The sequence below is a fragment of the Thamnophis elegans genome, chromosome 7 (assembly GCF_009769535.1).
Source record: "Thamnophis elegans isolate rThaEle1 chromosome 7, rThaEle1.pri, whole genome shotgun sequence".
NCBI classification, from domain to species: domain Eukaryota; kingdom Metazoa; phylum Chordata; class Lepidosauria; order Squamata; family Colubridae; genus Thamnophis; species Thamnophis elegans.
In genome coordinates this window covers 24371228-24384268 of record NC_045547.1, presented here as the reverse complement: position 1 = coordinate 24384268, position 13041 = coordinate 24371228, and the positions used below count along the sequence as shown (strand labels likewise).

Here is a 13041-nt window from a genome sequence, read left to right as displayed (position 1 = left end):
GTATATGCACACATATATATATATATGTATGTATATGTACATATATATATATTTGTGCCATATTGTTAGGAGGACTGTGTTGATTAGATATTTATTTATAAAAATAATAAAGATGGGATAAAAATAAATAAATATGCATTGTGAGATAGCTATAAATAAAACTAATTTCATTCCCCATCCTGGATTTTTCTTACTGTTTTTAAAGGAAATCATTTTATTTTATTCATTTTAAATTCATTTTAAATTGTAACAATATAAATCATGGAAAAGGGGCTGCAACTCAGCAAATGAGCTCCATTACCTTAAAAAGGATTCTAGTTCAGACCTCAGATTGGAAAGGCCTTCTGTCTGAATACTGTTAAACACAACTAATTACTCATTTTAATCAATACAGAGATTATTGATCTGATTTGCTATACTGAATTTTCCTGTAATCAACTTGAACTGTAATAGTCTGCAAGTTGAAACAGTAACTCCAAAATTACCAATGTTCCATGAAAGCCTGAATAACAAACTGAAGCGATTGCTTTCATTTTCAGTCATAAATTCAGCTTTTGACATTGCCATAGGTTAAATATCTGAAATTCGATTCAAAGGTCTAGAAAAGATCAGAGACCCCTAACCAGCTGTTACCACTTCAAATTGTATCATGTGAATTAAACACTTTGTCTTCTGAGTTTTATGAACTGCATGTGCGAGGCAAAATAGTCCAAAAATATTGTCTAGTTAGGCAACAGCTATTTTTCTTACTTTCCTCTGTTCCAAAAATTGATCTTAAAAACATTACTTAAGGGATTACTTAAAGGAGAGAAGCCTAATTTAAGCAACCAGAGCCAAGGTGGCACAGAGGTTAGAGTGCAATGCTGCAGGCTACTTCAGGGGACTACTAGCTGCAGTTCAGCAGTTCAAATCTCACTCGCTCAAGGTTGACTCAGCCTTGCATCCTTCCGAGGTGACTAAAATGAGGAGCCAGATTGTTGGGGGCAAAATGCTGACTCTGTAAACCGCTTAGAGATGGCTGTAAAAGCACTATGAAGCAGTATATAAATCTTAAGTGCTATTGCTATTGCTAATCTTAACCCATAACCACCACTACAACAATGTAATCTCAGAGCTGGTAGATTAGAGGACATTTTGGGTTAATGAGGACATTGAAATCAAATTTCTGGATTAACAGTAACAAAATTTTGCTGGTAACTCGGTGTTTACTAATTCCCTTCCCCTAATTCTTTCTTTTAGGGTAACTTGTATGAATTTCTGAAACTGACTGGTTGGCGAGGTTCCAAAGTCTTATATTTTGGTGATCATATTTACAGTGATCTAGCTGTAAGTACTTTCTTCCCTGTGGTGTGTGTGTGTGTGTGTGTGTGTGTGTGTGTGTATACGTATGTACGTATGTATGTATGTATGTATATGTATGTGTATGTATGTATGTGTATATGTATGTGTATATGTATAGTATACATACATACATACATACATACATACATACATACATACATACACACACACACACACACACACACACATATATATATATATATATATATATATATATATATATATATATATATATATGAAGCTGGTGTGATCCAGAAGAGTGAGCTATGTATTATGAAATTAATTAAAGTAGAGAGCTACTTTAAAAATAAGAAAGGGTAAAGCACCACATTTCTGCAATAAAAGTGGGGAAAAGTCATGAGTAGGATTAATCTGGTCTTCAGAAAAAAACACAAGGCTCTTACCTTATTGCTATGTATATTTTCTGAATTTGTTTTATACAGCTTTCAACAGCCTGTTTCTTCCTAGTAGCAAACATTCTGCAATAATAATTGAAATAGAACTCAGAGTTCCAAATTTATAACCTTCCTTGCACCTGCCAGTACAGATTATACTGTTTTTATATTGTTAGAAATTGCTAACCAACCTATTGCAAGAGAAAAATATCTCTGATTTATTTAATCCAGGTCCTGTTAATATTTCACCATTTTCTGATCTTAAACTCCTTTCTCTTAATTTACTCACTCTTTTTGCTTCTGACCAAACAATATCTGATCAATTGTGCTTTATTTATTTACCTCTTGCCCTTAAGCCTGGTTCCTGGTTTAGAAGGGGTTTGTTCTCTACTTTTAATTATTGCATGATGATATAACTTAAGATGCATTTACGTAAAAGTATAGATATCTTCGGATAGCATCTAACCTGAAAGAATAGAAAGTAAGCTCTAAATGAAATTAACACAAATGCTTTTCTTTTCTTTTTTCTTTTGTGTGATCATGGTTGGCAAAAAAGGATTTGACCTTAAAACACGGCTGGCGTACAGGGGCAATTATTCCAGAATTACGAAGAGAGATTAAGATCATGAATACAGAGCAATACATTCAGACTATGACTTGGCTGCAAACCCTCACTGGATTACTGGAACACATGCAGGTTTGTTCTTTAATTTTTTTCATTCTTCTCATCCCCACCCCATTCATATCTCAGAGGCTGCCACGAAGAAGAGGGAGTCAAGCTATTCTCCAAAGCACCTGAGGTTAGGACAAGAAGCAATGGGTGGAAACAAATCAAGGAGAGAAGCAACTTAGAATTGAGGAGAAATTTTCTGACAGTGAGAACAATTAACCGGTGGAACAATTTGCCTCCAGAACTTGTGAATGCTCCAACACTGGAAATTTTGAAGAAGAGTTTGGATAAACATTTGTCTGAAGTGGTGTAGAGTTTCCTGCCTAAGCAGACGATTGGACTAGAAGACTTCCAAGGTCCTTTCCAACTCTGTTACTCTATTCCAAAGATCCATGATTGATTGCATTTGCAACTCCATTTTTTTCCATTGCTATTATTGCAAATAAAAATGCACAATATAAAAACCATCAGAATTGATGCATGTAAACTCTAGATGGGATAGAGAGGAGATTAACCTCTTGTTTCCAGTTCTCTGGCCACTTAATAATTAGAGGGACCTTTATCTAATGCTTTTTTTGCCCTGGTCATGATAATGCAGTTCAAATTATTATGTGAAATCACAGTGCTGGTATTAAAATTCAAACATATGTTTATATTGCTTTCAATGTATGCTGGTGATATGGCTATTTTTTTTAAAAAATAAAACCTGTCTTTGTGTTTCTTGTTCAATCTGTCCTGCCCATCTGTTATTTTTATAAATGTGTCCAAATATAGTCTATTTTAAAACTCACAAATTTGTATCATTTATGTCATGTCATTTCAGATTCACAAGAATCCTGATTGCCAAATGATATTAAATGAATGGAAAAAGGAAAGAAAGGAAATGCGGTAAATATTGAAATTGGATATTTGTGTATAAGTTTATCAAAGGTTAAGCTGAACTCAATTTTTGGGGTTATTTCTGTGTTATCTGTGAGCATAAAAGGTACTTATTCTAAGCCAGTGTTTCTCAACCTTGGCGACTTTAAGTCCTGTGGACTTAAACTCCCAGAATCCCCCAGCCTGGCTGGGGAATTCTGGGAGTTGAAGTCCATAGGATTTAAAGTCGCCAAGGTTGAGAAACACTGTTCTAAGCTTTTATAAAATGACCTGATTAATTCATAATAAAATAAAACTAGTCCTTACTTGCTTCATTTTCCTCATAACTTTGTTAATAGTAATAATTAATGCACAGGAAATTCAGTTTTAAGTTTTAAGTTTCTAATCCACCTTTAACTATGGAATTTACTGAATTATTTTGGTCCTGCTCTGTTAGTGTAAACTTCAGAGGATGATGGTTGTTGGGGATAAATGAGAGATCCCATGTATTCTACATTGAATTCCCATGCATAGGTGTGGCACAAATACAAATATGGTAAAAGTATATATTTTTCCCTCCTTTCTTGAGCGGCCTTACCTCAGTGGACAGTTTTGTTTTTGAGGTTTTGTTGATATAAGAACAAATCTGTCCTAAACATACTAAACATCTCTGGTCCAAAAGAAGTCTTTCATGGTATGTCTATGGAGATTTTCAATCAACCAATTCATGGTTGTCCCAAAGATACTTTTTCAAAAGGCAACTGGAATTTCTTGGTATTTTTCCTCGAAAACATTTTGCTGAAGAAGCTTCTTGGATGAGAAGTGAAACGTTTTCAAGGAAAAGCCCAAAGAAAGTCCGGTTGCCTTGTGAAAAAGCATATTTGGAATACTGACTGTTTCTTTTTCTCTTTTCCTCTCTCATCAGAGAAACGACCAGAGATTTCTTCAACTCTCAGTTTGGAAGCTTATTCAGGACCGACCAAAACCCCACCTATTTCTTAAGGCGCTTGTCTCGTTTTGCCGATATCTACATGGCATCGTTGAGTTGCCTGTTGAACTATGACCATGATTATACATTCTATCCACGAAGAACTCCTTTGCAGCATGAACTTCCAATGTGGTCTGACCAGTTGTGCACGGGTACATTCAGAATACCATTTCTTCAGCAGATGATTCAGATCAAATAACCTCCCTGACTCCCAGGGTTGCTGTTTTTTGTAATGCAATTGTAACCATATTACTACGCAGTGGCTTTTTTAAGGATATTTATTGTAAGAGCAACTTTCTCTATAGTAATTGGTTCTTGCCGTACATGCTATGGAGCAAATGTGTCTATTCAGCTGCTCTCTTTATTTTTTTCTAGTGAGAATTGATAAGAACTATGGTTGCACTAAGAACGGATTCTTTCCTCCAGTTGGAAGAGGGAATGGAAAATTATTTGCACATAAATTTACATACAGCCCATAATATTTGTCTTATGCAGTCTAACCAGAGGTGGTATTCAGCCAGTTCTGACAGGTTCTAAAGAACCAGCAGTGGAAATTTTGAGTAGTTCGGAGAGCCGGCAAATAGGCTGGTCCCACCCCCGCTGACTCCCAGCCTCCCAGCTATCTTTTGTTGCCCTGAACAGGAGAATGGAGCTGGAAAGCAGGTTAGTGGGGTGGGGAGGGAATGGGGATTTTGCAGTATCCTTCCCCTGCCACGTCCACAAAGCCACGCCCACAGAACCAGTAGTAAAACTTTTTGAATCCTACCACTGATTCTAATCCATGGGTGTCAAACTCATGTTGTCATTGTGGCGTCACATGATGTATTGGGACTTTCCCACCCTTCGCTGAACTGGATGTGGCCAGCGCATGATGCATCTAGCCCATGGGCTGGGAGTTTTGACAGTCCTCTTCTAACCAAAGATCATTACTTGAAATTTGGGCATGATTTAAATATTTATTCAGCTAAAGGCTCAGCTGCTATTATACTTTATAAAGAATGTAAAATCTCGTCAAGGTTTCAAATCCATGCAGAGCTGGATAACTTATTTTTTTAATCAGAATATTAGAAAATAATTTTTAGTGGATGAGAGATTTAAGTCCATGCAGAACTCAGCCATTCCCCCCCTCCCACAGATGTATTTTCCATAGACATCCAGGAAAAGCTGTAAGTAGAATACAATATTGTATTGCTTGCATTGAACCAATCAAAGCTTTCATTATAGAGATTTCCAGCCAATGAAAATTGACAGGACTGTTACTAAAATTCGCAGTAGAAACACTACAATAGCACCACAAGTGTAGAAACAGGACAATACATCTACTAAAGTATGTTCAGTGTGAACATTTTAATAATATAACAGCTCTGTATGAAGAAGATAGGTATACAGGTGAGACTCGAAAAATTAGAATATCGTGCAAAAGTTCATTTATTTCAGTAATGCAACTTAAAAGGTGAAACTAATATATGAGATAGACTCATTATGTGCAAAGCAAGATAGTTCAAGCCATGATTTGTCATAATTGTGATGTTTATGGCTTACAGCTCATAAAAACCCCAAATCCACAATCTCAGAAAATTAGAATATTAGGGAAATGTGCAATATTCTAGGCGCAAAGTGTCTCACTCTAATTAAGCTATAACACCTGCAAAGGGTCCCTGAGCCTTTAAATGGTCTCTCAGTCTGGTTCAGTAGGAATTACAATCATGGGAAAGACTGCTGACCTGACAGTTGTGCAGAAAACCATCATTAACACCCTTCATAAGGAGGGAAAGCCTCAAAAGGTAATTGCAAAAGAAGTTGGATGTTCCCAAAGTGCTGTATCAAAGCACATTAATAGAAAGTTATGTGGATGGGAAAAGTGTGGAAGAAAAAGGTGCACAAGCAGCAGGGATGATCTTAGCCTGGAGAGGATTGTCAGGAAAAGGCCACTCAAAAGTGTTGGGGACTTTCACAAGGAGTGGACTGAGGATGGAGTCAGTGTATCAAGAGTCACCACACACAGACTTATCCTGGATATGGGCTTCGAATGTCGTATTCCTCTTGTCAAGCCACTCCTGAAAAATATCAGAAGCTTCTTACCTGGGCTAAAGAAAAACAGACCTGGTCTGTTGCTCAGTGGTCCAAAGTCCTCTTTTCTGATGAGAGCAACTTTTGCATCTCATTTGGAAACCAAGAATCCAGAGTATGGAGGAAGAATGGAGAGGCACACACTGCAAGATGCTTGAAGTCCAGTGTGAAGTTTCCACAGTCTGTGTTGATTTGGGGAGCCATGTCCCATGCTGGTGTTGGTCCACTGTGCTTCATTAAGTCCAGGGTCAATGTGGCCATCTACCAGGAGATTTTGGAGCACTTCATGTTTCCTTCCACAGACGAGCTTTATGGGGATGCTGACTTCATTTTCCAGCAGGACCTGGCACCTGCCTACACTGCCAAAAGCACCAAAACCTGGTTCAATGATGGTGGGATTATTGTGCTTGATTGGACAGCAAACTCGCCTGACCTGAACCCCATAGAGAATCTATGGGACATTGCCAAGAGAAAGATGAGAGACATGAGACCGAACAATGCAGAAGAGCTGAAGGCCGCTATTGAAGCATCATGGTCTTCCATAATACATCAGCAGTGCCTCAGGCTGATAGCTTCTATGCCACGCTGCATTAAGCCAGTAATTGCTACAAAAGAGGCCCAAACCAAGTACTGAGTACATATGCATGCTTATACTTTTCAGAGGTTTAATATTGTTCTATGTACAATCCTTGTTTTATTGATTGCATTTAATATTCTAATTTTCTGAGATGGTAGATATGGGGTTTTCATGAACTGTAAGCCATAATCATCACAATTATGACAAATCATGGCTTGAACTATCTTGCTTTGCATGTAATGAGTCTATCTCATATATTAGTTTCACCTTTTAAGTTGCATTACTGAAATAAATGAACTTTTGCACGATATTCTAATTTTTCGAGTTTCACCTGTAGATACAGAGTAAAGCACTAGTCACATTAGTAGAATGTCATCATGTACTTTAAGAACTATATTTTATATATTGAGGCTGCAGTCTTGTGATTACATTCTTGGGAGTAACTTTCATTGAACACAATATTTTAGTAATGTATAAATAGTATTGGCATGTCTTCATGATAAGAGTAAAACAGTTATGATTTTTTTTAATGGTGAAGGTTTTCTCTCTTTTTAAAATTATTATTCCCATGCACTTAAAAATCATGTAGGTTAAATTGTTGAGAGTTTTAAGCCAGTTCCCACTGTTCTTAACAGGACTAAAACTCATATTTCTTTTATTCACTTCTTGAGTTCAGCAGACAAACAAAGTATGTATTAAGTTGAAATCATAAATACTGACACTATTTCTATGCTGATAATAAAACAATAATATAGCTAGAGCTTCAAAATAACAGTCTCCTTCCTTGTTGGCTATTTCAACTAATAGAACAATACAACCTTTTAAATAATCTATTGATAGCCCATAAAAATCTACATGGTAGAAGTTTAAATCCAGTGGTTACTGGTTACTAAAGAAATTATTCAAGTTTAAAACTGTTTAATTTGCAATTCTGGCTGTTTCTAAGTGAGCCAGAAATTTCTAAAATGCTTAAAGCAGTAGAGTGCAGCTTTCATGGGCATTGCAGTCCATCTATTTTGAAAATATCAAAACATTCCTTTAAATATATATATTAAAACTTTGTGTATTTTAAGAAGATATTCAAAATGTAACCAGAATTTATTCTACATTTATTTTAGGAAATAATTTGGCTCCCCAAATGCTGTTTACATAAATATTAAGCGTTTCAAGTTTGCAAAAGCATGTCTAGGTAGAAATTTGCAACTACATATACTTTTAAATTTTTTTGATGTGTAACTTAAGAGTAATAGCTGGCATTATTCCATTCTGGATCCAAATACATATCTTGAAACAGATTTTCAAGATAGGTGGGTGTATTTCCTGGAGAGTAAATCTCTAAACAAATAACCCTTAAGAGAAAAACTGGTTTTATTACATTTCTGCTACTATACCAGTTCTTGTACCCAGATATTCAGCGATTATGTTGCGAGGGTCTGCTGTACTGCAGTGTTAAGTGAGATGTGCAGAAGATTATGAAAGATGAATAAGTCCTCATTTAGTGCCAGGATTCATGTTGCTCCATAGGCTTTTCATAGATTCAACCAGCCAAGCCATATTTCTCCCCCAAAGCTCCATTTTGAGTGGAAGGTTTTCATAGATTGTCTCTGCTTTTTTGATACTTTTTGTAAAATTCCATGATCATGTTATTTATTGAGGAACTTGAGCTGACCACACAGTGCTGTTGCAGTGTTACACAATGTAGACATAGAAAGATATTGATGCGGAATAGATGATTTTGATTGACTGAAGGGAAGAAAAATACCTAATGGAATCATTGCTCATCAAAATAGTTTACCTTTATATCTTGTCACTTAATTGTTTTAACTAATGATAAAACACTAAGTGGAAAACCCAAATAACAGAATTAGGCACAAACTAAAAGCTCATAGCTTGACATTATTTGAACGGTATGCATCAGTCCTAGATCTTCTGAATGATATTTGTTCACAATATTAAAAAGTCAAATTAGCACAGATTCTGAAAATTAGGCATAGTGTGTGAAATCTTCTGAAGCTTCTGTAGCTGTTTTTGTATCAGAGTATGCTATCAAGTCCTGTGAGCCTATTAATTGTAAGCATTCCTACTCAACATACTCAACATTTTGAGGACTGCTTTAAAGAAGGGTTCTTTTACTTCAGAATAAAATTTTATTTCTTTGTGTAAAGTACTAATTGCTGCTACTGGTTTTTTAAAATGACAAATATTGTAAAAAAAATATGCATGAAAAGTGACTGTGGAGAGCCTTTGCATACACAGCTGCAAAATATTTTAAGAGAATGTTATGTTTTGTGTCCTTATTCTGGTGTAATTTTGAAATTTTAAAGCACACTTAAATTCTGAAATTTCTCATTTGCAATTACTTTGCTTGCTGTAGACTTTCGTCAGTATGCTCCACCTGAATATCAAAAGTGAGACAAGTTCATTTGTCAATAGTTAGAAGCCAACAAGGAAAACATCTGATTCTTAAGCTGAAACTTGTTATTGGAAAAATATTTTCATACATACAAAAATAATTTTCTAGTAATACAGCATTGTTAACTTACAAACTAATAAATATTTTATTAGCATTTATTGTAATTAGGATGGAAGTCAGTGCAAGGTTTTAAGGTAGAAAGCTGGTTGGTGGAAGGGGAGGGAGAAGACCAGTGAAAACATTGTGTATTTGAAGGAAATATCTGGGGAATATGTAAATTGAATTTATAGCTGATGGTTTTGATAATTAGTGTCTATTTCAATAAAGTACCAAAAGCAAATATGAGTGAGTTCTACAAATATTAGTTAAAAAATTCTACAAGTAGACTGGATGCAAACATGCTTCTTTAAATTGCTGCTTTGAAGGATGACTTATGATGAACACGTAATACATGTTTTAATTTCTCTAACCAATGCTGCTAATGTAGTTTTGCTATCAAAAATAAGATGTTAATGTAAGTATAATGGATGAGACGCTTCTCAAAGCTTATAACAAAAGACTTTGAAGTAGTAATTGTTGGGAGAAAACTATTCTTCTTGGTAGCACAATATGTTAATTTTGTTTAATATTGGGTAAAATGTTCTTTAAAAATGATTAAAAGAATTTGAGTTTTGGATTCGTTGAAAGAATATAAAGTGCTTCTACACATACAGTGTGTATTATTCATCAAGATTAATGTTAGAATAAGTAGATGAACTTGTCTACCTTGGTATAATGTTTTTAAAGGTAGGAGAATGGAGTGATACTTAGTAAGTACTAGCAAATATATAATTGCTAATCTGTGATTTACTGCAAGAAATTAATATTCATTAGAAGAAGCCATAATGGTGTCTATGCACATGCTTCTGTTCATTTTTTTATATTGAACTGAGAAGTTTCCTATGGCAGGAAAAAACAAATGTTATATTTGTGTGGTAAAACCAGAAGACATAGAGTCAAGAATGAAGTTGAAAAAGGAAAGAGGATTGAATATAAAATGAGTACAATATATTGGCATGGTCTTTGAATGAGAATCTGTTCAAACAAGAAGATGATATGGGCCTCTTTACTTCTTTCTTTTTGAGGATAAAAAGTGTTAAAAAGAATAAGACATAAGAATTAGTGTACTATATGGGTGTGATGGAAGAGTTATGGTTAGGGTAAGGTTGCATGGATGTATGTGGAAACGTGAAAACACGTTCTATTCAAATCTCTCATAAAAAAATCTTACAATTAAGACTGTACTATTATAAAAGATAGCCTTTAATACATTTAAGAGCAGCTTATCCAACCTTTCTACTATTCATTTGTGTTAAAACACAAATTACAAATGTGTGATTTAAAAAAAATATCTGGAAATTGTAATGCTATCTGCTTGTGTAATATACAGTAAATCATTTTAAAAAATTATTTTTTTTTAAAAGAATATCATTCCTTTAATGACAAGTTTGTAGCAACCCCAAACAGCATAGCTATGCCCCAATCTTTTACAAAATGAAATGCTATTTTGTAACATTTATTACTTCTGGAATACATGGAAGAGAGCAAAAATGAAAACAGTGATATTAGGATCTGCATAACTAAAATGATAGAATTATTTTCTAACGAAATTAAACGTTGTTTCTTAGGAATTTTCTTAGGAATTATGTTCTTCAATGGCCCTTCCCTGAACCACGTATGTCGCCTTGTATTTTAATTATTCAGTAGGAAAATGATTTCTCCAGTGAAGAAGAAATAGCTATTAGAAATCATTGTGGGAATCACTGCTCACCAACTTCTGGTCATCGGAAACCTGTTTTTAAAAAAAGGTTATAATCATTTATAACAATAAGCAATAGCACTTAGACTTATATACTGCTTTACAATGCTTTACAGTCCTCTCTAAGTGGTTTACCGAATCAGCATATTGTCCTCAACAATCTGAGTCCTCATTTTACCCACATCGGAAGGATGGAATGCTGAGTCAACCTTAAGCCTGATGAAACTCGAACTGCCAAATTGCAGGTAGCAGAAGTAGCCTGCAGTACTACATTCTAACCACCACAGCTCTATTATTTATGAATAATCCTCTAAAAATTTGTTGCCAAAGTAGTTAGCAATATATTATAAATGAGCAGAGGGCTTACTTTCACTCTACTTTCAATTAGTGCTTTCAAAGACCTGATAAAGCAGTTACTTTCTTTAAAAGAAGGCTGGAAAGGGGCCAGATGTAAATGCCTCATGTCCATGGAGCCATTGCTGAGAGATCCCTATTTCTAGTAGACTGCAGAGCAGGGTGATTTGAAAGCCATTATTCAGACAGGAAACGTTATTGAACAGGAAACACTACTAAGACATTGAAGGTTCTGTTAATCAACAACTGTGAAGTTTGGCTCTGGTCTGGATAGAGAGTTGATAACATAGTTAGCATTTCAGGCTGTAGACTGGATTAGATTGTAGATTAGTTGCAGAGGACATACTTGAGATGCAGACTCTCAAAGAGGATGGTTGGGTTCAAACATTGCACCAAATATAATGTGAGGGAGTTTTGCTTTGATCCTTAAACAAGTTATTTTGACTTGGGCACCCTGCTTTGACCACCTGCCCTGCCTGCGAAGTGCAAAGGTGCAGATGGTATTTCTGTGAAATTTCCTTCCAGAAACTTAAGTCAATCTTGAGCCAACCCTAAAAAGCATAGTCCTACCCAGACAGGGTGCGGCTGTAGGGAAAGCTGTATTGCCCTTCTCTTGGTGTGTTGTTTGAATCCAGAGATCAGAATTTTCTGATGGGTTTTCTATTTAAAATATATATTGAAAGCTAAATGGCCGAGATAGGTGCTTAAGACTATCTTCGATGTTGTCACAGATAGAGTTGTGGTGTGTGAGTATGTATTATCTTATGGCCCCAATCCATGCTAATTCAAAGGGGATAACAAAAAGGAATAAAATACAAAAACACCCCCATACTATGTGCTGATAGTTCTGTTACTAAAAGAAGATAAAACCATGTGGTCAGTTAAGTAGAAGCCATAATATTTTGTTCTATAATCCAAATTCTTGCTTCTGACATATTTGGAAGAAAATCCTACCCCCTCAGTATAAAAACTTACCAAAAATGGATCATAAGGAGGATCTGATGGAGGAGCTGATGAGTTTTCATAATTGGGATTTGAGATGTTGCTTGATGGTGCTTTGTCCAATGTAGTTACATCAATATCATCTTTTTCCTATGTGATATTTTTGAAAGAATAGTTTATGTTCAGAAAATCATTACAAAGAAAGCCACTTTGGTGTAGTACTTAAAGGCATTGAGGTAGGAAATCAAGAGACCATGAATGCTAATCCTGCCTTTGGCTTAAACCAGATGGGTGACGTATTCGATCTCAGTCAGAGGAAGAAGGCAATGGGAAGCCATTTCCAAAAAGGGCCAACCAGTTGGCAGGAGTCAAGATGAATTGAGGACACGAAAAAGCAGAGCAAATAGTGAAGTCAGAACTGTTGGTTGTACAGGGCGGGGCATAACCTTTTCCTAGGGGGTCACAGCAACACTTGTAATAACAACACAAATAATTCATACACCATTCGAAAGCCCATCAAAAACTGAGTTTATTGACACGATTTAATAGTCAGTATGACCACCATTAGCCCTTCGAACAGCATTCAAACGAGGTGGATTGATAAACGTCGCTCCAGCATCGCGAGCCTCTCGAAA

At 35.6% G+C, this 13041-nt stretch overlaps 2 protein-coding genes across 5 annotated transcripts in view; one reads left to right on the top strand and one right to left on the bottom strand.

Moving 5' to 3' along the window:
- Nucleotides 1-4815, top strand: part of NT5DC3 (5'-nucleotidase domain containing 3) — a 28303-nt gene extending 23488 nt beyond the window's left edge. Inside the window, exons 11-14 of the mRNA XM_032220788.1 lie at nucleotides 1240-1326; nucleotides 2293-2433; nucleotides 3230-3294; nucleotides 4190-4815. Coding sequence (XP_032076679.1) covers nucleotides 1240-1326; nucleotides 2293-2433; nucleotides 3230-3294; nucleotides 4190-4451 — 555 coding nt within the window. The 3' untranslated portion in view covers nucleotides 4452-4815. The remainder of the gene's footprint in view (nucleotides 1-1239; nucleotides 1327-2292; nucleotides 2434-3229; nucleotides 3295-4189) is intronic.
- Nucleotides 4816-9210: 4395 nt separating this feature from the next.
- The window catches only part of STAB2 (stabilin 2), a 100661-nt gene continuing 96830 nt past the window's right edge, over nucleotides 9211-13041 (bottom strand). For all 4 annotated transcript variants that reach the window (XM_032220784.1, XM_032220786.1, XM_032220785.1 and 1 more), the window contains 2 exons: nucleotides 12440-12556; nucleotides 9211-11143 (listed from right to left, as the gene is read on the bottom strand). In XM_032220784.1, coding sequence (XP_032076675.1) covers nucleotides 11093-11143; nucleotides 12440-12556 — 168 coding nt within the window. In that variant the 3' untranslated portion in view covers nucleotides 9211-11092. The remainder of the gene's footprint in view (nucleotides 11144-12439; nucleotides 12557-13041) is intronic.